Consider the following 27,964-nt stretch of genomic DNA (forward strand, 5'->3'; position numbering starts at 1 on the left):
GACGGGGGTTTGAGGAAGTCTGAATAACGTTTAATCGTGATGTATGTACATCTAGATAACTTTTATTAACCAATACAGTCATCGTTACAAACCTTATGGATGCGACAACGTTATGTGAATTACCAACGGATACAATGAAATGTGTTAACTTTATGTAGATAAGTGTTCTTCCTTTTTTTTTCTCTTTTCTCTTTTAAATTTATCACTACTGACTTATGAACTGGTTACTTGACAACATGTACTTATTTATTCACTTTTATCAATCGTGTTTTGTATAATCGTGGGGTGTGTGTGATTTGTGCAAGTGTGTATACAAACTTTAATTATTTCAAGGACATCAAAAACGCACCTACTACAATCATGGATCATAGATATCGTCATGGATTTATTTCCAAAGGATACTCAAACCCGCGATGTAGAATTGTATACAACGATCGAGTATAATTATCTTTTCTACTACATTCCCCACAAACTTTAATCCCTTTCAATTAATTCGTTATTACACCACATTGGATATCCAATAATTTCAAATCCATGACTGAAATGGTTAGGCTTACGGCTACCGTAAAGCTAGTAGTACATATACAAGAGTTTTATTTATTGAATAATTTTTTTTTTCTCATCATTTAACGATAGAGGCAATGTACAAACACTGCGTTGCCTGAAAAAAATAACATACGTACGGTAAAATTCATATGAATTATTCATTAATATTATTAATAATATTCTTTTTTTTTCTCAATGTCATTTATAAACCTTACCACAACATTACATGGTATGGGATTTGTATAATCGTCATTGTGTGGATCATTCGTTTTCAAATGGAGGGCTTGGGGTTTGCTCGCAAAGAACAACTTTTTCTTTGTCTTTGCTTTTTTCTTTTTCACTATCTGATTTCTGGTTTTGCATTGGTTGGTCCGGTATGGCAGTGCCTTGTCTTCTATTCTAACCGTAATGAGTAATTTCGTTTAAAGATTATTATATGTCGGTCCGTGTGGACTATTCGTTTTTTTTTTTACTTTTTCAATTTGTTTCTTCTTTTTTTTTTTTTCAATTCAGACATATTCAATATCTAGTGCAGAGTATCGGCGAAACATTGTCGCGGTAAACGAGAGGAAATTATGTATAGTGTATAATTATTTATAAATTTATATTTTAAATGTCCATGAAAAGCTATTTTTTATTTTTGGCAAACTTGAATAAATGGGACCAACGCGTCGCAGTGTTCATCACATGTTTCAGACACGATGGTTGTGTTAATCGATTTTTGATGACAATGATACAGAAAACGAATGTGGGTGAATGATTCTCGACAAAAACTACTATCGGTATAATTGGACATGGATAATCATATAAACACGATTACAGTTCAATATGGTTCAACGTTATAGGTACATTTTAGCACTTTGCCGATTATAAAATATTGTATGATTATTAAGAACTGATGTATGTTATTATACATACTTATACTGTGAATGCATGTATTGTGTACGTAGTACGTTGTCTCTTCAAATAATTTGGCTTTTCGTTTGTTTCTTTTAACTCTTTACTCGTTTTGTTCTTATCGATTTTATATTTTCAGTGCAGTTAATGTTCGTGATAATTGTATAATGTAATAATCCTTTATAATGTAATTATCAATAAAGATCAATAAATAATGACGTAATGATAACGTATAGAATGAATCAGGTGTATTAAAAAAATGTATTAATAGGAAATTATAGCCTCCCGCTTCACAAACACTCTGCTGAATAATTTACTGATATTTACACCACATTCGAAATGTATCAATCTTACGCTTGAAATTTATGTATATGTGTGTATATATGGAGCATTTCGCGTAAAAATGAAGACGTTTTAACTTACTTGTCTTTAATTGCCTTAAAAATTTGTTTAAACATAGTTTTTCCAAATCAGAACCCACGTTGTGAAGCATTTTTCAATCAGAGCTCGTTCTCTCAAATCTCTCTTTCTCTCTCTTACAGAGAAATGAATAATATTTTTGAACTTGATGAAATTCGTTCGACTACTCGAGGTATTTCAGAATCATCTATTAAAACGCCATAATTTATATTAAAATCCCTGGACGTGCCGGCATCCAGAATGCCTGATGTACGAGCCAAAATAGGATCTTGGAAAATAGAATACATATCACCCGTTTCATGGGTGAACCGGAGCTCGCTACCGATATACGTACCCTGTGCCCACCTCCAATGAAATTTAAATTATTCTACATTGCGGGAAAATTAGCGAGGCGGTACGCCGCTGAGTGGTAGGAATACGAACAAGATCATATGGCCCGCTGGAACATGAAATCTCGAGCTTCTTTCCCATCACGTTTTCAATCATATCTCGGGAACGAATAATCGCAATTTGATGATGGAATAGGAAATTTTCAAAATGTGTTTTCGTCGTCATGGATCTTGTTTATATATCGTAGCTTTTGGAATTCAAAGATGAGAGCTACCGATCAAAAATACTTTTGGGTGTGGTTTCTGGTTTGGAAAAACTATGTTTAAAAAGAAATTGAATGCAACTGGCTACTAGTAAGTTTAAACATCTTCATTTTGACGTGGAATGCCCGATATACATGGGTAAGTGCCGAGCACGTGGAATCGACCTGGCCGAAACCCTGGCCGTCTCAGATTTAGTGAAAACTTTCCGATTGTTCTTTTAGTCAGTATCAGTGTTTTTTTTCCATTTTTTGTAGATTTTCATTCAAAAATATTCTGCAGTAAGCAGATCGACAATGCTGCACGATCAGTTTCCGTTACGTAAAACCTAAAAACTATTGTTCAGGTACAAATTAAGTTTGATTTCAACAAGTTTTAATTCTATGTAAACTTCAAAGGCATGAGCAGAAGAGATGGCTGTCCGTGACGGCTAAGACAACGATTTTCTAACTCAGTTTTTTGGAATTCACGAAAATCTATCGTTTGCTTTCTCGTATATGTGCCTTGGTCCATACTCGGAGCGATAAATACATATGTTGGGTTTTCGAAAACTCCAAATATTTTGTTATTCAGCAGTCACAGGCCGCATATTATGACTTCACGCACGAAGTTGCTAAATTCAATTAGCTGCTGTTTCCGGAATAAGTTTGGATAAAAAGAGTCCCGATACTGCAAATCGTCAACGAAAACACCAACGAATCGATTGAAATCGATTCTGAGAGGGTCAGGTTTTTGGTCGGGTCGATCTGACGTGTAATACCCCGTATATATTATATGTAGTATCATTATTATTTTATATATGTATGTATAATGTCATCTCGGGTACACATGTACACATGTAAATATTAATTCAGGTTCATGTATCACTATAATATATATAAATGAATGTTTTTATATACATATATTTATATAGTATATAATATCATATAATTCATGTAGATATAATTATTGTGTAATAATCTTCTTTTTTTTTTCATCTTCAAATTTCTCATTATCAATCGTTTACGTAAAATATGTAGACTCGACGCTAATAAATATCATTGGGGAATTCGAAGGGTTGGAAGTATCGCGAGAGGGTCTACGGGATTCTTTTTAGGGGTTTCAATCGGGGCGGGGATCAGGTATCGGGGTTTCTAAAGCGATTTGTATTCAAACGAGTATTTTTTTTTTTCTCTCTTTGTTTTTGCCTTTTTTCAATGATTTGCTCTTTATTAATTCTAAGGTGATGATTCGAAAAGAGAATTATTCTCGAGTCGTCTTAAATATTAATCAATAATTTATCATTATTAATATCATATCTTCATAATAATGATTATTATGTTCTCCTTCCTTCCTTTCTGTAAATGAAATATCTTCTGGTAAGCTAGACGTGTCGCTATAGCTCTATAGCTACGCGTCTGCGGTTCGTCTGTTGTCGCTATATAACGTGTAGGGGTTGTGAATAATGATAATAGTATAATCATCCATTCAATGACTTTACATTCTCGATCACTTATGTGTCAGCTGACGCCAGAAGAAAAAAATATTCTTTATAGCTCTATACACGTCGTGTCATTGTTACGATATAATCGAAGTTTATATTATATATACCTATATTATATTTTATTACGTTCGTCAATTTATATCTCCTCATACAATCGGATCGTCATTGTATCCATATTTTCACCTGTATTCTTTCTTCGATTTCGTACGATTCTTTGTTGCTTTTTTTTTGGAATTTTTTCATCTTGTTTTTTTTTTTTTTTTTTTTTTAAGTATTAATAATTCTTCATTTCTGATCGTTTCGGTAATTATTATATCATACATATAGTGAATAAAATATTGGACTTCGTTTGTCACGCAACATATACTAAAATAGAAATAATTTTGTACTTTACATATATACGCAATAAACGCAGATTTCTGTCTTCCTTTTTATTTTTATGGTGCAGAAGCGAGCGTTTTCAATTATGAAAGATGAAACATTTCAATCGTAGATTTTCATCGATTCATTCCGAGTTTATTCATCCTCAGATCGTTGCTATGAAGAGGCATGCTGCTTATAACCGTTTTGTTTCACGACGATTTTTAATATTTCTGTATTTCAATCTCTCGTTGTCTGTCGATAGATTATTCATCGTGTAATTAGAGCGATGGCCAGACGCGATGTACGAATTGAAAATATTGTAACGAAAATCTCCATCCGGGATGCAAAAATTATTTGATAAAACAAACATACGTGTACCGATTGGGGCCTCGAACCGATGAGACCGTAATTCTGGTTCACGACGAATGTATTCTCGCTCGTTGATTTCATTGCCCCTTGTTACAGTCTTCTTTTGTTACACAATTTTTTTTCAAAAACAGCTCTGTTCTAAACTATCATAGGCGATTATTGAACGATGAGATGTTTCACAGTATATGAAGGTAGCTAACGAAATGCAGCTGGACTGCTCATTAAGTATATACGAGTCAATAGAAATTTCCTCGACACGTAATGCAGTGCAGGTATAAAAGTAGAAAATTTGACAATAGTCGCGTTGAAGTTGATGTAAAGTATAAACGAAACGGTGTATATTGATTTTTCATTTCTCAATTTTTTTCTTGTTTCATTTATACATCTCTGTATATCTTTCATAGTATTAAAATTGGAAATTTTTGCAGTTGCAAAGGCATATTATTTGTAAAGATTTGGCAATGTTTTCATTACATATAGTCTGTTTCTGAATCGAATGTTTTTGTCACACTCTAGAATCATGATGAATAAGTATTTGGCCAGAGCAAAAATTGAAAGAAAAAAAAAATAAAAAAAAGATATGGTCTAGAAATTATCATTTGCCTTTCGTGTTAACCGTATACAGGTTGTAAAACAGCAAAGAATTATTTTTTATCACTGTAATAACCTTCACAGCTGAGATTCGGGCCTTACGAACTATTTGGAAATCATTTGATTCACGATTTGATATCTATATATGGTAGACATAAATTTGTCCTATCGACATACGTGACTTGGTATTTTGTTTTTTATTCCTTTAAATCTATGATCATTGTTCGACAGTGACATTGAGAAACATCGTACATCCGACGATCGAACAGAATAAAACTCGTCCTTTATCTACAAACGATAAAAGACATTCAGCTTCCGTTTTTGTCAGCGAAATTGATTTTTGACAATGAATATACTATACGGTCGTTGTTAGTCAATCGTTTTATTGCACCGTGTCGTCCTATTTAATCATTCATATTTCCTCCCTTTTTTTTTTTTCTTTTATCCATTCACATGAAAAGTTGAACAAACTATTTAGCTGCAATCTTTTACGTTACGCATCCGCGTAGCTGTAAACGTGATCGTAGTACCTACGCAAGGCTACGGCATCATAAGTACTTGATTCGTGCCGCGTATCGACTGCGTTTCATCGTGTATGGCCGGTTTTGGCAAGAAGTAGGTAATTATTTGCGCTACCACGATGTCATTGGATTCGGTTCGTTTTAAGTTATTCGCTCTCAGCATTCCTTCGATATTTATCCATTTATCATTTCCATTCGACGTGTCAATTGCCTTTATTTTATATTTCATACTCGGCATGCCTATGTGTATACGGCGCCGTTGAGCTCAGTAATGTAATTGTGCGCGTTGTTTCGCGTTGAGCATTATATTGCATAAGTTCCCCCCGTTGAAAATCGCTCACTTTACTCGAGGCGAGCTTTGTAGCTCGTCTTCCATATTTCGGCGAGCGTTACCGCGCTATGGAACCTATGGAAAATGCAAAGCGGAAGTGTAACGCGCTGGACGATCGCCCATGCTAAAAATCCATAGAAATCCAACTGGACGGGATTCGCTACAACCTTTTGAGTCTCGAAGGTATAAATAACCCACATGGTCACGTTGCAGATCAGCAAAAAAGTAACAACTTGACGGCCTGGTTTGCTGCGATCGTGTTCCGGGAGGTGAACGCGCCTGCGGGACACGTCGGCGATGAATAGCATCTGAAGTACAACCTGGGCAACCGATAGAAGACCGGTAACCATTACGAGTAAATTTGGCTCGTGGGTAAAAGCGGCCAGTGAGCCAGCAATAACGCTAAAAACGGCGTAGACGAAGAGTCCAAAGGCCGATACGCGAAGCAGAATGTCGTTGAGGTCACTTTGCTCCTCAGCTTTGAATTTGAGGCCTTGAACCCGAATGAAACCGACGATTATCGCGATTATCGACAGCGCCATTAACACGCAGTGGGATACGTCGGCGAGATAAATGGCGAGTAAACCGAATTCCGGGTGGTGAATTAGGACGAAGAATAGAATGAGGCATATCAGAGAGCCTACCAACAAAAGTAGCCCGAAGAAAAGACCTTTGCTCGCACCAACGCAATCGACTCGAGCGTGTCCGGCGTGGGCAAGAGCGACCGCGCGACGCGAGAGCATCGCTTCTAATCTACGCTCGAGATCGACTTCGATGCGTAGCGGCCAGCGGGGGTAACAACCGATGTGCTTCCACATTACATAAATCACGGCTGCACCTATCAGACTGTACTCGATTATGAATGGGAACAAATAAGGAGCAGCGTCTTGAACGATCGTTCCCATTATGTTGACCCGCCCGCACGAATTCGACATCGTGCCATCCTCCGTCAGAGCCTCGGCGTAATAAAATCCCAAACTCGGCATCCAACTTGTACTGGCATTGGTCGAATTACTGACGTCGAATATCTGATTTACCGGAGGATTGTTCTGCGGGGCGTTCATGTACTCCGACAAAAATGGAATCAGTGGTACCGTAGTGGCGGCAGTCGTCGTTTTAACAGTGGTCGTTGGTACAGTAGTGGTGGTGGTCATTCGACCGAGTGTCGTCAACAGCGTCGTAAGGGTCGTAGCTTTGCTACGCGTGATCGGTCGGGGATACGTCGTCGTCGGGGGTAACATGGTGGTGGTGGTGGTGGTGGTCGTCGTAGTGGTCCAGGGGGTCAGCGTCGTCGCGGCGGTGGTGGTAAGAGCACTGGCGATGGCCTTGACGGTGGTTCGGAGGGTTCTGCCGATCGGTGGAACGGTCGTCGTTGCCAAGGTGGCGGCCGTCGTTGAAATTCTGGAACCGATCGGAGCCTCGCGCAGCTGAGCCAGGTCGCGCGGTTCGGTACCCAGAATGGCACCCGCGTTCCGTAGCGAATGTTGTTTGATGCTCTCTGACAATGAGAAAGTTCAAGCGACGTTAGAAAATACGGTGGCGTCAATCGGACGTATTATACCCTGTTTTGGAGCAGCGGTGAAAGGAGATAGTTTCGCGTCGATGGAAATCTGATCTTTCTCACCTAGAACACCTGCTTCTTCTTGGCCAAGACGTTGATGGTACTGTGTGATCTCCTTGAGGCTTTCCAATACCAGAGTACGAATCCAAACGCAGAGGTTTGTCGCCACTACGTGCATAAGACCAAATCGAGCGACTACCTTGAATCGATGGATGTTCAGCTGGAATGAAATTCAACGCGTGTTTTACTACAGCTTCTCAAAGCTTCGCCGGCCGAGTGATACGTCGCGCGAAGAAGAGATCTACTTTCGAAGTAATTCGCAAGAAATCGCCGTTCTCACCCTCGAGTTCATGAATATGAAGTACATCTGCATGAAGGTGAAGATCATTTGCAGCACCGGGTTGATGCCCCGGAGTATTTGGTAGCACGGCGAACTGGGCGGTACCTCGAAAAACGCACCAAACTCCAACCCGTTGTACACCATGGTACCCAAGCCGAAGGCTGAAAGAAAGATTGACGGGGGGATGGTAACGTTTTCAAACAATAAGGGAGTTTGAGAAGGCCGATCCTCGATGCTCACCAATCGCTCCGATACGGAGAAAGAAGCTACCGTGGCTATGGTCGTTTTGGGACGTTTTACGTTTACGAAGAGCTCGGTTCGACACTCCTGCTTCAACCTCCACAGCATCCTGTAACGATTCAATAAAATATGTTATATCGAATGTACGAGAGATTCGTTCATACTTTGCGCAGTAATGGTCAGAAATTATATTCTCTCCCTCCGACAGTGAAGAAATTGGACCTTGGAAACCACGTGTAACTGATCAGGAATGGGTAGGAGATCAGTTTTTACATGTCGCCGATGTTAATCTCCAAGTATAGATTCTACTGTTTGAGGCTACTGGTTCGGAAAAGATGGACTGACCAGAAGATTCTGTTGATCGGCCAACGAGATTTGTCGTCTAAACTTTTTTCTCAACTTCTCACTCGATACGTGAAGCAAAAGTTGAAGTAGATCTCAAATTTCCGTATTTCGGGGCCTTTTTTAGCTAGATCAAATTTATGATCGACGATGACTCGATAACGACTCCATGGATTTTGATTTTTTCTTGTCTGAATCGAAGAGATTTTTCATAACTGACAATCAGAACTTATTATTAGTCTTACCATCAGAACGCAACGTGAGATTTTCCTTACGAGTCGCTGTCGGAAGTCACATCATCTACGGACTATGTGTCCAATATAAGTTCGAACATCTGGTCGCAAATATGTATGATGAAGTGTTTGGAACTTCGAACCTTTTCAACGTCACAAAAATTTTCGACTAGTCATAATTTAAACTGGTCGTACAGAAACTGTCTGCCGGACGCGTCTCCGCAAAGTCTATAAAATGTTAAACCCGGCCGATATTGCGTAATGAAGAAAAATTGCACAAGCATAGGCATCTGGTGTCCTACAGCACTCGGTTATAATATTGCACTCCCACGAGTCACGATCGGTCACCCAGTTTGTAAACCGACAAAAATGTAGATCGATGAAACCGATCTAGATTCTCATTCCCCACCATATAAACATATCGAGATGTTTAACGTTTACGCAATTTAACGATCTCCCTTCGCACCTTCGGCATCCGTTGTCATTTTTTATCGGTCACTTGTTCATTATAGAGAGAGACATATACGTGTATATTCGATTCATAGATACCTTCGATAATAGGAGAAATAAAAATTCAGCGTTGATCCACAAAGAACGTTTGCTTTAAACGAATCTGCGAATATCGTGTACATTCAAAGCATTGCGATTGTCCGTTGTTGGACGTGTAAATTCAAGAGGCTTTGAGCTTTCGTGAGTTTATGTTCAAAGTTTCTCTAATTAAAAGTGAGAAGCATCGGATAATAAACGAACCTGGAATTCCTTTTTGTTCTTGGCAGCTGCCTTCTGCTCTTTTTCCTTTTTTTTCTTTTTATCCTTTGTCTCCTTGGGTTCCTTTGGCGGTTTCGGGGGCCTGGGAGGCGGCGGTGGTGTGTCCGCGCCTCGCGAACAACACGCGCTTTCTTGCAGCAGGAAGCAGAATACGTAAAGCAGGAATAGAATGCTTGCACCGTAGAGGTAAGTGAAGAAACCTTCGTAATAGTACAACGGTAACTTGTGCGTTACAACTTCACTGATGACGTAGGCAATGCAGACGACAACCAGAAGCTTAGCGTAGATAAAGCTCATTATTATGAAGAGGGATGTTCTGGGGGAAAAAGAAGTCAATCAATTTTCTCTAAATTGCCATAAATAAAGAAACACTAATTACAATGCGTGATGAACAGCATGAAATTCTCTTATTATTACGCTCTGGGTGATCTTTGAATATATTGGAAAAAAAAACTTTATTTCATCTTCTGATCATTGTACAACTGGTTTGAATATTTTCCCGATGCTATTTATTTTCTTTTCAATTCCTCTAAAAGTGCTACTCGATTCGTCTAAAAACTTCCTCGTCAACTGTGCAGACCGTGTTACTATCTATGCGCTTTTTCTTTCGACTATAGTCTAACGTGCTGGAAATGTGTGCGGTTACATCCCACGTGCGATAATTCACACCCTCCAAGCGAAAAAAAAACGGTGCCGATTAGTCTACCCCGCTAAAAAACAAGCCCATTCGAATCGCAGTTTTGTTAGTTCTCTTTGACCGTGATTTCGGGACAATTGTTGGTCTCGTTACGATCGCATACACAATATCTTACCCTCTTCCGTCAAAATTTCGCCTGGCGGCTCGGGGTTCTGAAATAAATTTATTCTCGTTGTTCAAAAACGGACGTACTTCAAGTTCCATGTTCACGTCAGTCATGTTTGACCGTTATCGTCGAACAGCACTGACACTTCGATTCTAAACACCTTTTCGATTAAGTATTCAAAGTTCGTTGTATTTTAGCCGCTAAATCAATAAGTATAACTCCGTTCTCGTGTAAAAATGCCCGTCGCACGACAAGCGGAATCGGCTAACGGGTTTTCGCGGACGATTAATTAGACGACTAGAAACGCTCGAGAGTCGAGTAGGTCTACCGGACCTGGTAACCGTCAGGCACGGATTGTTTACGAAAGTCGACTGCCGTTTGTGCAGAGCCGAGGGTGATATTAATTGGTAGCCTCTGAGCGGCGATCCTCGCCACGAAATCTCGACTCATTTATAAGGTGTGTATGTATACGAACGTACGGGTGTACGTCCCCTATGCGTATAAAAGCGTTGACTTGAGTTTCCGTTTGTAGACTCGAAGCGGTCGGTCCTGAAACTAGTTAAGAAATCTACGGGATTCTTCGATTCCACCACGAAGATCGGTCAACATTCCGCGATGCTTGAACTGTCTTTGTTTTTCATTTTTTGCCACCGCTTGTATATCCATTATGCGATTTCGAACCCATCGACGTACTATTTTATCCGGATTTTAATGGGTGCAACGATTACGGAGCTCAGACTTTTTAAAACGAAGACGTATCCAGACGTAGTATCGCGTTACTCGCGTTATAAAATTTATGACGACGCGCCGAGATCCGATTATGTGTTATCGACTTTTGCCGAGGGCTGCTGCCGCTGCCGCCGTTCCCGGTGCCGTTGGCGTTGCTGCATCGGATGAAGAAAAAATTTTTTTCAGTCTTTTCCATACGCGCGCTTCTGTCGCATGCGTATATACGTGTGCCACAATATTGTCTGGTGCATTCCCCCGACAAGAGTTTAACGAAGTCTTTGTCCCGTTGATATTTCAAGGGTTGTAGCGCAGACTTTATTGTCTCCTGTGTTGCGCGGGGCTTTTCAGACTCCTCGTATGTACCGCCGCTAAGGGCGAAGAGCATGAAAAAACGGGATGTGAAAAAAAAAGAAAAGGAAAATATTTCTACCCCATCATTCACGTGCGTGGGGCGACACTGTTATTATTATTATTATCATTTTTTCAAAGTCCATACAACGAGGATTTAAGTTCATGTGTTTTTGAGTACATATGAAGACACTTTATATTAAGTAAAAATTACGTATAAACTTTGGTGGATTTTTACAAAACTTGTACCGTCACGATATTCAATGAGAAGAAAACAAAGAAACGTTTTTCAAGTCCCAAAATTCTCTCTACGCAGCGATCCGGATCTCCTGTACGCGATGATTTTTTCATCGTTACCGACGACGAACGCGTATTTCGAATAATCGATTATTTTCCGTCGCCTTTTTCTCTCGTTTTGTCGCGAAACCCTTCCCTTGTTAATTCGGAGTCAGACGACGTAGTCTCGGTCGCAGACTGCAACTCCTGCACGAGCGAACGGGTTGTTAAGTTATACCAGTCGGTCGTTCTTCTCTTATACGCATCGTTTCAACTTCCAGCGTTATATTCGCTCACGCGCGATACATGAAGAGTTGTGTTCGCTCCTACGGTTCGTTCGTTCGTTCGTTCGTTCGTTCGTTGCGTTGTGCACAGACTCCGGGCAGCTTGCTGACTGGCTGAGCGCGTGGTCGATAAAACCAGGAGTACCGCCACCGCGTCTCCTCCACCCTCGCCAAATATCTCGTTGCTCTGTCTTCTGGCATACCTGGACCCAGGAGATCTCGACTTCAGACTCTTTCGATATTGCCTCGTACCTCTTCTTCTGTTTTTTTCACTACCGGGGCAGAATTTCTGCTCTTATCTTATCGTATTCTTCCTCCTTTCATTCGCACCACCCCCGTTGCCGCGTAGTTGTACACCGCGTCGATTTTTTTTGTTTTTTGTTTTTTTTTCGGTTATTTTTCATTACCTTGCGACAAGGAATTAACGCAACGTAACGTCCCCGTTATGTAACGCTGCAAAGGTACGAAGAGGTCAGACGCTTGACCCTGATTTACTCGAAAATTTATGCATCTAACATTTACTTGGTTCCTTTTTTCTTTCCCTTGTTGTTTTTCATGCTCCCAAGTTTCTGAAAGGCGGTTCAATGCGATCAAACGCTGGCTGACAAGTCTTCTTTTCCAATGAAAAATACACCTGTACACCCCTTTCACAATTCCTTCTCCCGATTACAATGGCTGAGATTTTTTCAAGGTACTCGACTCGCAAACTTCGAGAAAATCAGGTTTCTTAAGTTATACAACAGCTTTGACACCGTCATATTTAAAACGTGAGCGGTAATTCTTGCCATCATTATTATTGTCGTTATTTTTCTTTTCTCAACGGTCATTCGTCCTTGTTTTCTGTCTTCTATGAAAAACTTTCGATTCAAAAATCAAAAATATGGAAACATTTTACCTGAATTCATGACGTTCGACGCATGTCCGAGCCATAGGGCGACCGATAAACACGGAACGTTGGGTTTCGTATCAAATCATCAAAATTTTTTCATACATCAGTTCGAACCGAGTTTGTGGCTCGAATCGGACGAACATCTGCTGCCGCTACCGCGTTTTTAATAACACTTACGGTACAAAAATGTATACGCGAACCGAGAAGTATTAAACGGAGTGAGCCCTTTTACTTCCGGGTTTAGTTTGTCGATTTATCAAACGGTGCGTTGCCACGAAACGGTCATTTGACACGCACGAAAGCGTGAGTCTAAATTCGAGATTTGCCGAGTGACGGGTGCGAATGATTTCGAAGTCAACGCCGCGTCAGAGACGCGTACATACGTTATACTGTTACGGAATTCTACTTTTGACTGCCTACTTTTACCGCTGCAGTTTGACACACGAGAATTGCAGTATACACTACCTCAGTAATTTGAGCATCTCGTCGACTCGGCCAATGGTATGCTGTTATCGAATACGTACGACTCGCGTTACGCTAGACGACGTTACAACTACTAAGCCCGTGAAGATGGAAATAAAAATATATACGTATCTATTCGTATCTATATAGAAATATAATAGAGACCTAGGTAACGTGCGACATAGGTAGGTAGGTACGTATGAAATACACGCCTTTACATCACAAAGATTGGTTTACGCGGCAGCCGGTACTCCGGAAGACGACCTTGGTCTACTACTACTTACACGCGGACGGGTGAAATTGCGTCATTTGATATTCGCGACGAATTTGAAATAAGGACATCATCGCTCATAATTTGAAAGTACAAATGTTTCCCACATAACGAACAACTCTTTTCGGATGATATTCAAAGAATATACGATATATAACACAGACACACGCGTACGACGAATATGCAAAAATTATAATTGAAACGATGTATATATTTGAAAAGTACTTGTAATGTTTTTGTAGGTCGCGGCTATGCTTTGTTTATCATTATCGCATTCATGTTTCATGATGCGAAAATATTTGAGAAGCGTTGAGCAGATATTTCTTTTCTTTTCGTCGGCGCAATTTTACGTTCGATTACAGGCGAAGGCCTCATTACGCTACGAATCGAAGAGACATAGGTATTAGCATATAATCACTAACGACTGCTCGGAAGGCGAGCATTTCAGATCGGATAAATCTGACGTTGGGCAGGCGCGCGAGCGCGTAGAAAATTTAGCGGACGTTGAATTGCGTCGGGAATAATAAGTAGGTACATACGACGTTGAGATGCACGTCCCCTGCACTCGTGAGAATATCGCGCGGATACACCTGTATATCATAGGTATGTAACGCGTGTACGTACAAGCGAAGTATACGTATGCAAAATTGAGCTTTCTCTGCAACGAACCAACGCAGCACGTTCCCAGTGCAGTTCGGTATATTGTGAGAAAGTGGCAATTATTTCAAACGCGTAATACGGGGCGTTCCCGATCGACCGGGACAAGTTTTTTCGCACAGGGGATCCGGCGGGTTCGATACCGCGTGCGTATCCAAAATAAAGAAGCGAATTCCCGCGTCGCGACAAAATTGATGCGACGTTCGCAGAAATTTGTCGCGGTCGGGCGAGAATACCTCTCTACGAAGGCCAAGGACCGGAAGGGCGTAACCCACAAGAATTGATGCGCAATAAGAAGACGTCGAAATTCCGGTTGTTTATGACGTGCGATCGAAATGCGAGAAATAAAACTTGATTTCACAACATTTCGAATTCTTTTTCATCCATATCGGCATGAAACTGAACCCCCACATTGAGGGGTCGCATATTGTGAAACAAATGGAATATGAAACGTATTTGAAACAAAAAATTGTTCGCATAACATTTCATTTGAATAACCGTGATTCCGCCGTTCTCTTTTTAGGCCAATTTGCATACGTCCTCACACCGCGAAATTGAATCAAAAATGGATACCTCATCGGGCTATCATCAATCAATCGATATGTGTGATTTGGATCAATTTTGAGTCGTTCAATTCTTCAGCAAGAAGTTCATCTTCCTGACTCATCGGAATAACATAGAGAACGTCGAACGTGATGATCGGCAAATTATGTTCGTTTGTTACAGAACCAATAATTATTCTTCGGGGCAGCGAAACGTCGATCATCGATTGCAACGTGAAAGAAATTTTACGCAGAGAGAATCGTTAGTAGATGTTAAGGAATAATTACGGAGCGGTCGACCGTTGCCACGGAACGTTGTTATAATCGATTCGTTGTGATCAATGTTGACACAAATTACTAAGCAAGATAATCGTACATCGGGGGGTTCGATGGACGCATTCTTCGCTTTCGACGCATAACGCTGAAATATTGCGCATGAATAATTCTATCGTTAGATTCAATCAGCTCCGATAACTTTGGAACGGATTCAACCTTCCGGTAATAACCGATTCGGGGTTTTTGGAGATTATTCAAAAGTGAAGGGTAAGTAATTACGCATCAGGTTCGTGATCGGTACACGCGACCTCCTGACTTTTCCTCACCAATGAAACGGTTCCAATGGTTTTCGACCTACAGTCCTCCTTTCTTCGTAGAAAATAACAATCTCCAAAATATACCCTTTCTCGTGTTCGAACGAAATGAAACACTCGAATTACGCCGTTACGGACATTTGTTATCGGTCGCGCAACGTTATTGTTCGTGAAAAGCGATTCAGCGAAACGGCATGAAAAACCGGTCTTGATATGGGTCCCTAAAAAGCGTCTATTCTATTCTATTCTATTGGATTCCATTCTCGCTACGTGTTAATGCATAGATCAGTCTGAACATGGAATATTCCTGATCCATTGAGTGGTCTTACTTTTCGTCAGGCTTAGGCTTGACGATCTTAAGTTCCATCCTCTTGTTCGCGGCATTATTGCGTTCGGCGTTGTCCTGGGCGTTGGCGGGGGTCTGGGGGTTCAGGGGCCGCGTGACCGGAAGCGTGGCCGTGTTGTCGCCAGCGGCAGCAGCCTCCACCTCGACGGTCGCCACCTTACAGTCACCGCCGCCCACCATCGCCACCTCTTCCTGGGCGCTGACGATCTTCCGCGTCTCTTCTCTGTACGTACACGGGTTAGCGCAAAACTTGTTACGTATCTCAATCGGGAAATCGAAACCCAACCCGTCGCAACCAACGAACGATATACCAAATTCTATTGTCGCCTATAAAACTGACGCGATCGTCGATCGATCTCACGATTTCCGATTTCGAAAATGGCATTTTTACGATCGGCGCTCGACAAATCATTGGTCATCTATTTCATTTATTTCGGAAGTTTGCCTCACAAGTGCAAATGGCGTTCGAACGTTGCGACGAGTATTTGTTTATTTTCTGATTTCTTTTTTGTTTTGTATTTGATGGTTATCGATTTTGTTTTCTTTACTTCATGATGTGTTCAATCCTGAGTGGTTTTTACCACCCCGATGCTTGAACGGCGCTTCAGGAATTCCTGCTGGAAGGCTCGCTACACGTACACTTCGCGATATCGATCTATCGATCCGATCGCGATATGCAGAGAGACTAGTTAGAACGATAACAAAATGCAATCGTCTTCCGTCGGATCGGAGGGAAACATCGGAGCGAGGCGGGAGATAGAATCCCAAGAATAAAGCTCGAGTGAAAGAAAAAAAAGGTGGAAGAGAACCGGCGCGTAAAATACGTCGCAACGTATGGGATGTCTGTTTTCTCCAGGGTACGCGCGAAACGGCGTGATCGGTTGCCCTCGGTCGCGCGCCTTTGCGTCGGCTTTCGCTCTACCTTCCAGAAGGAAGACCACTTTTAATAAGCCAACTGGTCGCTGCTCACCGCTTCTGATGCCGCGCACTTGCTTCAACGGACACGATTATCGCGAACGCGACCGACCGATCGGTGGTAACGCACGCCAACCGTCCACCAAAGGCTACGAACACACTCGAAGGTGACTGCACGGGGGCAAAACGGGGCGCGATACGTTGTTAAGGGGGGTCGGTAGATCTCAGGGTAAGAGAGATGAACCTGGTGCGGATGAATATGGGCAAGGCATTCCACTCTGTGACCCCAGCATCCCGGAGACTGAGGCTCGCCGGGACATCTCTCCCGGGCCGGGCTCGGGACGCTCGCGCAGACGCCGCCCGAAACCCGCGGGACTCAGGGACAAAGATTAACCCACAACTGAAATACATGCCCCGCACCGAGATTTTAAATTTCGACGAAAAATTTTTGCCAACTTCCGCGTTATGTTCGATAAATGTAATCGAGGTTGAACGTTCCTCTGAAACTTCGGAGACGAATAACGTTCCAAAAGGTCCTTCGCAACTGTCCAGTCGAACGAGAGGACCATTTTTCGCTTTGGAATTGGAATTTTTTGGACTTTCAAAATCTTGGGCGACCCACTTCCGATCGTTGGAAGCATCGGCGATTCGCGTGATTTTTTGTTCATTCGTCGAACGGCTATTCGCGTTTGGCAATTTGACAAAGGAGGACGAGGCGTTCGTACAACATCGGGGTGAGTTCGATGTCATTGTCAGCCGGTTGACAGCCCTGACCTACCCTGTCGTCAAACTCGACCCGGGGAGAGTGTCGCTGAGCAGATTTGACCCTTATAACGTTTACGTCGGTCATCCGAAGGTCAGATATAGTGTGCCTACGTCCGTCGTCGTTTACGCCATGTTTCCCGTCACCTTTAAAGGTGGTAAAGCGAGCACGTACCCCAGATTTGATACGGGGACGGGGCACCGTGGTACGGAAAGCCGTTACTGACACGGTTCCTCTGAGAGGATGCTGGGACCAGGGCGTGGAGTGGCGGTAGTTGGTAGTGGTGGTTGTTCTGCGACCCACTGACCCGCTCGATACCGCCACCACCCAGGTCACTGACCTTTCTCTTCCGAAAACGGAGCACCACCCTACTGTAACCAATGGACACTGCGGACGCTTACCGTTGTTACCTTACGTTCGTCACGTTTAACCGAATAATTTCGACGTTCTGAAAGATTTCCCTTAAAAAAAACTCGTCCACTCGACTAATTATCGGATCGCTAGACTTTGACGGACGCCGTTCACCCATATCAGCGTATCTACGAGTGGGTCAGAAATTATTCGTTTCGCTTACCTACGCCAGCGCGGGTAAGGATTTCTTTTCGGAAGAAAAATAAAAGAAACGGGGTAAAATAAATTGGGTCAGACCGACCGTCTCTTCTGTTTCTCACCGTGTCGCGAAGTGGAGATCACCGACAGAAGTTGGTACCGATTATTCAGGGATGTAATTAAAAACAAAAAAAGAAAAGGAAAGAAAAGGAAAGAAAGAAGAAAAAAAAATGTACGAATAAAACAAGCGGACGGTAATTGGAAAGAACCGCTTATTCACCCGTGTGCACTCGTGCTGCGGGTATGCGGTAATGATACTCTCTTTCCGGTATACTGGAAATGCCATATTGCGACATGTCCATCTATCAACAAATTGAGAGGCTGACAGCCCTAATGAACATCTGACTCGATCTCCGTGCATATTTTATCGTCAATCATCGATCATCCGACGGGGTTTTCGCGTAAGTGGGATTAACGTGGCGTGTGAATTTTTGTCGAGGTTTATAATCGTTACGTTTTCGTCAAAGAAGATTCCGATTATCAAAGTCCAAATATGTGTTTAAGGTTTATCTGAATCTTTTATCATAAAATTTCAATGTATTCCGGAGAAAAGTAGGTAAACCTGGAGTTGAATGTCGAGTTTCGGGTCAGATACGTACGAAGTTTCTGAAGGGCCTAATTATGACGAGACAATGGATAAAAAAATTCTCCTTCCAATAATCGATCCAGCATCACCCCACCCGGGTGTACGGTATTGATTCAAGAGGAACGCGATCTGAGCTCTTAAGTTTTAACCGTGGATCGTGCGAACTAGAAACGTTTCCCTGCGGGAAATAATTCAGGTGATTTCTAGTCCTAGAGACATCCTGGTTTCGCCTCCGCGAGGGTGAACTAACTCGAACGTACGTAAGTGCTCATAAATCACATCGAAATTGACCTGATTCCAACTCATGCGTTATACCAGTTAGCCATGTACCAGCGCTACACGCAGAAGCCGCTACAGCCGGCGGATAAATACCAGCGAATATCGTACCCGCTCTACCCACTTATTACACCTGGAGAGCAGCGCAAGAGGGAACCTCTTTGCAGCTTCAACTCGCTGCCGATGTTGAACTCGTTAAACGCACAAATCCGTTGAAATTTCAAAATTATAATTCAACCACCGCTGCGAACCGCGCAAAGGTCATACGAGCACATGTACATGCGTGCACGAAGTGGAAGAAGCAGCAGCAGCAGCAGCAGCAGCAGATGTACATATGTACGCATATCTTGACTCTACACAAGCCCGTGTTAATTTCAATTGGATATCTATTTCAAGCGGTTTTCATTACACTCGCGATCAGTCGCGTGTGACGGATGGTAATTTTTTGTTTTTTTCATCGTCACTCTTTCTTTCGAATCTCGGGGTGTGAAAACAATGGGGTGGAATGGCGCTGCCGCTTTATCTTCAATTTTCATCCGAAGTTATATCTTTTTTTTGTTTTTTTTTCTTGTCATACGTGGTTGAAAACGGGCGCGTTCGGGATCTCAGTCCCGACGCCGAACGAGTGACGTACGTACGTGTGCGATCATTGATAAATACGATGCTCCAGTGCGTGCGATGAAATGAAATAAATATAATTCAATGGAACAGACGCTCCGTCGGTTACTATGGAAAGAATGTCCATTGAGCCGGGGACGGTAGCTGGCTTATGAATCTGTTTTGTGTCTAATTAGCTCTGAGAAAGTTCACCGTGAGTCGGGTCCTGATGAATGGATTATTTTTCCAGATGATAATCTAATGACAAAGGAGAACGATTCGGTCAATAAGTGTACAATACACGTCTCTGCAACGTAACGGTACATACGTCCGAGCGTACGTCCAGTGTTTTCTCAATTCATCGGGAACACGTACGTCAGTAACAAAGTATACCCCGTGCATCTCTCATAATTATTATCAGTCCAGTTGAAAACTACGTCAACAATTCTCACGGTGAAGTTGACCGCAGAGTTTACGAATGATGCGGATAAACGGCGGGCGTCGTTGCTTCGTAAAGTTTTTCCTATTCATATTTCATCGCAACGTCCCATCCATCTACCGTCTCATAGAGCGCCAGGTTTACGCTATATCGGTAAATTGGACTTAACTCCGCGAATGAACCTGGCGCTGTGGGAAAAGTGGCGCCTGAACGCAAGCTACCGGACGTACTGGAGTGTAAACGTTGAGACACACGGTATATTGAATCTGTATCGTGGTTTGGATTCGAGGCTCGATCCGGCGCGTCCACTTCGCTACCAGATACGACTCGCTGCTAGAAATTGCCTGCTGTACCATAGCCGTTCGATACAGATAACGGCGCTCAAGTTACAGCCCCGACTTTGTAGTCGCGATAGGCAGAGTTTTGTGCAGTCTCATCTGGTCTTGGCGAAGAGATAACAGCGTACCAGATTTAGCTGCGTTCGAAGACTATGCAAGGAAGTCCTCGAGGTATAAGACGATGTGCTCGTTTTTGAAATTTCGGTATACTGGTTGAAATTTACATCCGTACCTGCAGGTACGCATGCGATAGAATAACTCGAGAGAAAATGGGCAAAGGATTCGAGTCGTCATCCGATTTGCAACTATGGTCATCCACAAGTTGGATAATCATCCGAATCGCGCACGCTGAGGCTAACAATGAGTCATTATACCTCGAAACAGAATTTCTATTCGTCAAAAATATCCTCAGCGTAACCTACAGTCAGATTTTATATTTTAAAACTTGAACATTCGAAGTCGACATCCTGCCTTTTCACCCTCCCCTCGTAGTTATGGATGTTACGCGGCGAACAACGACGTTCCCGCGTGTGACCCGAAAAGGGCTTGTTGCGGAATAGAGAAACGGATTTCCGTTCCGCGGTGAGGAAGGTTATTATTAATCTTGATTACAGTACTACTCACTTGGCATTCTTGGGCAGTACTCCACCCGCGGGCGTGTGGATCGGAGTCGAACATGCCGGGGGTGTGTGCGACACCTGGGGTACCAGAGGCTGTCGCGCGTGAGCCGGTGACGTGTGCGATCCGTAGCCATCGGCGTTTAACTGCACCGGAAATTAAAATATGCATTCATTAGTTTTCATTCGTTATATTTCAGCGGTAGGATGTCGTCGGTTGAATGTATATTAAGATCGTTCGCTCGTTTCGACGCGAGCGTGTTTGCCTCGAACGTCAATTATTGCGCGCATAGTTGATAGAAACTTGTACCGTTTCGTCGGATTTTGTGGGGGTAAAAATTTCTAGAAATAGAGCCCGAGGCTCAATCAATACGTCGTATGTGGGAGAAATACGACGAGTCGCGTGATCCGAGAGTATAATGGACGGCAATTGCGGGGGGGGGGGGATGAGAAGCGAGAACAATACGTATGGAAAAAAAAATGACTAGCGGTGCAAAAGAGCAGCTGTTGAGATTGAAACGTCTCGGTTGAGGAGTGAGAGAATGTTGCACGTGAAATGATACCACGTCACATGATTTTTAATTTTACGTCTTAACCGCTATATTTTCTAGGCCGTCGTCGCGTCGTCAGCGTTTTTCGAAATGACTTCAAACCTCCGATGGGCGGATCAAGTTTTCGGACTTTTAATTCGAGGACTTGAGGTCTGATGAAATTTTTGAATCCCCCCCGAGTGACCGGCCACGATTGGGGATCGTCCGATTACTAGATGGAGAAAACGGTCACCTTGACAACGGTGCCGATGAGAGAATCCGGCGGCATTTCCGGAGGGTCAGGAATCACCCCGGGGTTTATGTGAGCCGGGTATTCGTTGTGGTGTTTCGACTCTTTGACGGGGGTTCCACCGTCGAGACGCTCCATATCGAGGCTGTCGGCAGGCGTAGGTTGCGAGAGTAATCTCTCTTTCATCTCGTGGAGGTACGGACACCGTTGCATTTCCTCGAATCCACTATTTTACCCTGCAGATTCTGAAACAAAGTTCAAAGCCGTTGGTCATTACGGAGTACTTTCAGTTTCGCTCCGAAAACATCTCGGTGTACATCAAATATATTCGGGAGGAATATAAAGGAAAATATGAACCGTAAGTTTCACCGGTAAAATTCTCCCGCGCTAAAAAACACTTCGCAATCTACTGTGATATTAAAAAGTGCAGCTGAAATAGGGGTTGTAATTGATTCGAGGATGAATATTTGTCAAGTTTTCGATACTCGATCACCAGCTATGTCGGGCTTCGTCGATCAGAAGATCCTTCAAATATTCAACGAGATTCAAATTTTAGCTCTTTGACACCCAATTATTGATCTTAGCGGATTATATTCAAAACAACCAATTTAGATAAAAAGACAATTTCGCGAGGTGCAGTTTTTTAGTGGTATACGGGGAATGAAAAAATTAAATACAGGGTAAAATACCGTACGGGGGGTATTTTAATCACTGTGGTTTAAGAAGTTGGATTAAATTTCTTCGCTTGCCAGTTAGTTTACGGTTAGCATGTTCATCGGATACATCGTGGTTGTTAAAAACCGAGAAAGTTTGAGGTACCGTTTAATTTAATTAAAATTTCAAATCTTCCGTAAAGTTAAAAATATAACCACAGACTTGTTTTCCGGTTTAATTTTTACGTTACAATAAATCTTGGAAATCTCAAGTAGGTACAACATCTGCGACAACGTCCGTGACTCGTTGCGACCTGGAGTGTTCTAAGGATCTATATTATAATTGTACGTGATCTTGCGAATCGAGAAACGTAATTGAGTGACAAAATTTTAAGCTAATTAAGTGCCTATCCGTATTAAATGAATCTCTGTAATGAAAGTTTTCAGGCTTCTGAAAAATTTCTTAAATCAGTAAATTAAATTTGATACGTATAGCTATAAGATGGAAGAAACAAGCTGTTCCTGATTCCGTGCAACGTATTACGGAAGCCACTTCGACGACTGCAGTGTCACGTCATCGCGCGGATTGAATTCATGAAACGTTCCAGCGGACACCTGCAGATAGACGCGTTCACGTCGATCTTTCTTTGCTCGACGAAGGCGGAGATGCACATCCGGTGAGATCCGGTGCGTCGCGATTTATTCATCATTCATTTTTCTTTCGTCTATTTGAAGGCGCGACACGCGCTGAATCGATCTAGGAAATAATGGCATGCATCGAATTTGAAATCGTGAAACCGAATCGAAAATGCGAACGCCATAAGTGGAGTCAGTTTAAAGATTTTCCGTCGCAGGTGAATTCGATCGCTTATTCAAATATGGTCAGGTGCGTCCGAACAATGACAGGAAACAAACAGATGCGAAACGTCGAGTGAGGGTACGCACATACAAAGATGGCGGTGATGTGGCTAATCACTGACCTGCCCGAACTAAACGTACGGGGTTAACATACCTATGCGTATGAAGTCATTCTGCACAGAATCGTTACGTAGATTTGAAAAAAAATCTGCACCAGATTCGAATGCTTACAGGCTTCGCCTATAATACGATAACTTCAAATAAATACGCTCGAACAATTTTCTGTCTTCCGCTTCGAGTATCATACAATGTTTGTAAACATGACGATGCTCGACCAGGCGTCATTTATCTTCGTGGTTCAAGGAAATTCTTTTTCAACTAGATCGTATCTATTTGGCCGAATATAATCCTTCCTCGATGAGCCAATTCGTTTCGAAAGATTGCAGATTGATCAAGCGTTTGTCTCGTTCTTTTATCCGTCGTTTTATGAACTAAAGGTAAATTTCGGCCCTGTAGCTCGCGAAATCAATCAACCCGGGCGCCGAGGGCGTCCCTGATTCCTAATTCGCGACTGATCGCCACATTACAACGATAGCGGGATTTTGTGCAGTCTTGAAAATAAGCCCGACCGAATGACCGAATGCGGTGACGGTGCGGTTTCGGTTAAAAATAAGGTGTATCGTCGCACGATGTATTCATACAACGATCGACTTTCATCTGATAATTAAACAGGAGAAAACCGTGACTTTGAGCCAAAAAACACATTGGGGATACGGAGGCAAGAAACTGAGTTGGCTCGAATATAATTTTGGGTCTACAACAAACTGAATCGCGACCCATTTTTCATTCATCGCCGATTTGCAGCTGATCGAATATAATTTTGACGAAAACATTTATTGCGTCCAAATTTATTGCTCCGTAAATAGCCCCTGCAAGGAAGGCATTGCGAGATGGTTATAGTTCAGCGACGAATTTATAATCGTTTCGGAATTGACTTCGGATCTAAATTTGCGAGATCACTTCCTTCGTAGCGTCGCAAGATGACCCACAATCGGGGTAACGATTCCTTGAAAAATCTCAGAGTACGTACGATAGGTTTGTTTGTAACGACAACAACCCCTGGCTAGTACCCTTCAACCTAATTACCAAGCGTCGCGCGCGTATCCAGCGATATGACGGAATTCGAGATTCGTTCCGCAACCAAAACCTTCGCACAAATAACATCCCACAGAAGCATGGCTTCCAGCATCCGAGGCTGGGAGCTCAGGGTGACCACGAACGCTCAAACTCTCATTTTATCATAGAATATTTTTCTCAGGACAAGGGCGTGAAGAAATTGATCTCCATCGGCGAATGCCGGCGCATCGTACGCTGTAAGGCGAGATATGGAAAAGGTGGGTGAAGGATAATAATCTACTATTTTCGTTGCGCCCTTACAGGAATTGCTCTCCCAACGAAGGGAGGATGGCGTCGTATGGGTTCCGGTGTCGAGCTCGGTAACGTTATTTGTCCGACGACGATCACACGAGCACAATATACGCATACGAGCACAATAATCACGGAGTCACAACACTGGGTACCGGAAGTGTCGGGAATCGATGCGCAGTCGGTCAGAGACCTCGGTAACCGAGGTGCACGACAAGGGCTCGAACACCAGACTGCGTGGCGACCACCTGTGAGCGTCCCGGCGCCGGCGTCGCCAACGACTTTGGCGTCTCATCGACCCGAACGTTTCGCCATCGGGTGTTCACCTACCTACCTACCTACCTACCTACCTACCACCGTCTGCAAAACGTTCCCCCCGAAAACCAAACTCGTCAAGATTACAATGATGTGCGCGACGGATGCGCGCCCATTTCACCCGGAACCGTTTGAATTTTCAAAATCGAACAACGAAACCTCGGAAACTGAGTCGGCGACTCGAGGGACAACCGATATTCTCTCTTCGCGATGAATCGGGAATTTGAGAATCTCACGAGGAATGTTTAGAAAAATTCGATTCGAGTTTAAGATCGCAAATGATCAGGCGCATGATATACCAAATTGGGTGTTTGCGGCTAATCGGAAAAATTAGTCTACCTATGCGGAAGAAGAGTGTGGAAAATGAGAATTACGTCTATTGGAATCTTACCTCCATTTCGAAGCGAAATACTTTTCCGATTTTGTTGAAATTATTACCAAAATTCACCGTGGCAACTGAAATATTTTACCGTCGCACTAAATTCAAACAGGACAATATTCTACTGGGTTGGAAAAAACGATGAAAAAATTTCAAAATTTTTTCTATCTTTCCCGAATCCAAGAGATCGTCGAAAAAAACAAATTCGGGAATTTCGATTCCAACGTGATTTATGTAATCTGCGGGGCAGTAAATTTTTTATTCGAAAACGATTTTTGGTTGCTATCGTTGAGATAGTTTAACGCAGCATCCGATGTAATGTATATGTAGATATTTTTTCTCAAGTTTGTGTAGAAAAAACGCGATTAAAGGCACGTTATATTTCAATCTCTGTTCGGATCTTCAATGACGCAGCGAAACGTTATCCGAGTATCCGCGGTGCTTTTTATCGAGCACCTTTAGAGATTCTCCGTAGATCCCCGCGGAGTTTTCTTTCATCTCTAGGAAACGTAGGTTCGCGCGTTGTTCCGATCGTTATAGTCGTCGTCGTCGTCGTCGTCGTGATCGTCGTACGAGCGCACTGCTGACAGATATACTTTTGAGTATACGCGGCGCGCAAGTTTAATGTAATACCGGAGAGACAGCTCGCGATGGAATAATCGAAATCGCTTTATGAACTCGGTTCTCATGTGTCAGGCGACGGCGGAGGCCTCCCTCTCGCCCTTCACCGTGACGGCTATGTGGGAATTATAACTTTACGGAGCACCGCCAATGCACTTTCTCTGTGCAAACCGAATACCCGTAGAGATATATGTATAACACGTATACACATGCGCGCGTTCATTAGGCGATGCGTGGAACGGCGATACCACCTGTGCGTTTCGTCGACTGCACGCAGAGAGATCACTTCTCGCTCCCGAGGGTGCGGGGTGTTGCATGACGTTTGGATTTTTATCGCCGCTCCCGATGGTCGGATGCGCGGCGCCGAAGCGTTCGCGCGCTAGTTACGTATTTCGCGGTTTTGGGTAACGCGCCTACCACCTGTCTCTGTGTGCAAGCTGTCTGTACGCTATGTATACGTATTATGTATACACACGAATGCGTACAGCGGAGTACCGTGCGTCACCTTAGCAACCCCGTCGGGAGCGACGCCGCTGTACCGAGCGTCCCTCGACCGGATAGTTCAATGCCACTATGGTCAAAGCGGATGAAATACGGCTCTTGCAAGATATGGAATCGGATCTGGTTAACTTTTACTTAGCCGCGGAGGACTTTGATTATTTTTAGCTCCTCCGTTCGGCCAAAATACGGATCGTGCGCCGATAGCGCTTTCTACGATTTTGGCGCTAAGTAACTTGAGGGAAAAACTCGAAATATGCCTTCGCATTTTTCAGAAGCTTCCATACCGCATGACTCGTCTGTAGCTGTGTTATTATCGTTCGTGGTCGAACGTTACGCAAATTTAACGATCTCCCGAAGTTCTATTACATCATTTCGTTTGGCACGTTTCAATTCTATGGGGAATTAATTCTTCGGAATCAATTTTTGCGCATTTCGAGTTCACGTGAAAAGTTTATACGTTGACCGAACTACGAAAAAGAAGCTTCGAGTTTTCAATTAATCTTCAAATTTAAAATAATAACTGTTTCGAACGATGAAAAAAAAAAAATACCTAAAATAGAAATAAGGTCTCGCTGTCTCTCAATACATATTAGGGAACAAAACCAGCCCAAAAATTCTATGTTGGAAATGTGTCCCATAAAATTAGCGAGAGTGTACGACTTTTTTTTCTCATCAAGGCTGAACGAGCCCTGGAGCGTTCTCCGTTTTTTTTTTTTCTTTTTTTTCTTCGATTTTTCTATTACTCTACGGAGGAATTCACCCCGCAGTTCCTCCCACTCCGGCGTCTACTCAACGCGTCCACGTGACTCGAGACTTGACCCTCTTCCCTCCTTACTTCTTTTCGCGCGCGAAATTTTTCTGCAAGTTCCTCAGAGCCTCGCGAATAGCCGCGAGGTTTTGTTCTCGAATTGGAAAAACGTATTTTCGGACAGAACTAAAGAGAGAGAAGAGGGGCGGAAATTTAGGTACTCACCCGGTTCGTAGATGAAGGTAAAAATCGTTGGAATATTACGTTTTACATAACTCGGGTCGCGTCGATGCTCGGCTTGTTTTTTTTTTCTCTCGTTTTCCGTTCCGCACGCAATGGGACTTCGGTTAAATTATACGCCTCGCGGCAAGGTAACTCACGGCCGCAAACCAGGCGGCCTTTGATCACCCCGAAGCTACCGCACACCAGACGCTCCTTCGTTCCCGTCGTTTTATCTCTTCGATTGTTCAAAATTTCACAACAACACTCCGAGAAAATTTCTATACGGAGCACAGCTTCCGGTATAACACCGTAAAAACTGTGCAGATATCGTATTATCGAAACGCGCGGCAACGCGCGTCTTCTACTTTTCTACCCTTGTACGACTTAAGTTATACTCGATGTAAACAAGGAATCGACGCATGTGCGCGAATGACCGTCAAACGATAGCGGAGCCGGGCTGCGCTCGGGCCGTTTAACGTGTGCGTTCTCATCTCAACAGGGTATTAGTGTCCCGCGAATGTACGTATAGA

At 42.9% G+C, this 27,964-nt stretch overlaps 1 protein-coding gene across 7 annotated transcripts; it reads right to left on the reverse strand.

Annotated features, from left to right (window-relative positions):
• Positions 1-42: 42 nt before the first annotated feature.
• Positions 43-27,926, reverse strand: LOC105690135 (proton channel OtopLc). Of its 7 annotated transcripts, none has more exons than XM_048655648.1 (9): positions 27,438-27,926; positions 21,716-21,957; positions 20,940-21,079; positions 15,776-16,015; positions 9,578-9,911; positions 8,253-8,361; positions 8,013-8,173; positions 7,736-7,892; positions 43-7,609 (listed from the first exon to the last, which is right to left on the reverse strand). In XM_048655648.1, the coding sequence occupies exons 2-9, from the start codon at positions 21,923-21,925 to the stop codon at positions 6,123-6,125; spliced, it is 2,838 nt and encodes a 945-aa protein (XP_048511605.1). In that variant the 5' UTR covers positions 21,926-21,957; positions 27,438-27,926; the 3' UTR covers positions 43-6,122. The 7 variants fall into 7 exon arrangements, with proteins under 7 accessions (XP_048511605.1, XP_048511606.1, XP_020710410.2 ...); XM_048655649.1 differs by lacking the exon at positions 27,438-27,926 and adding an exon at positions 24,661-24,861; XM_020854751.3 differs by lacking the exon at positions 15,776-16,015 and having other exon boundaries at positions 27,438-27,922.
• Positions 27,927-27,964: the final 38 nt, after the last annotated feature.

Source organism: Athalia rosae, chromosome 5 (genome assembly GCF_917208135.1).
Source record: "Athalia rosae chromosome 5, iyAthRosa1.1, whole genome shotgun sequence".
NCBI classification, from domain to species: domain Eukaryota; kingdom Metazoa; phylum Arthropoda; class Insecta; order Hymenoptera; family Athaliidae; genus Athalia; species Athalia rosae.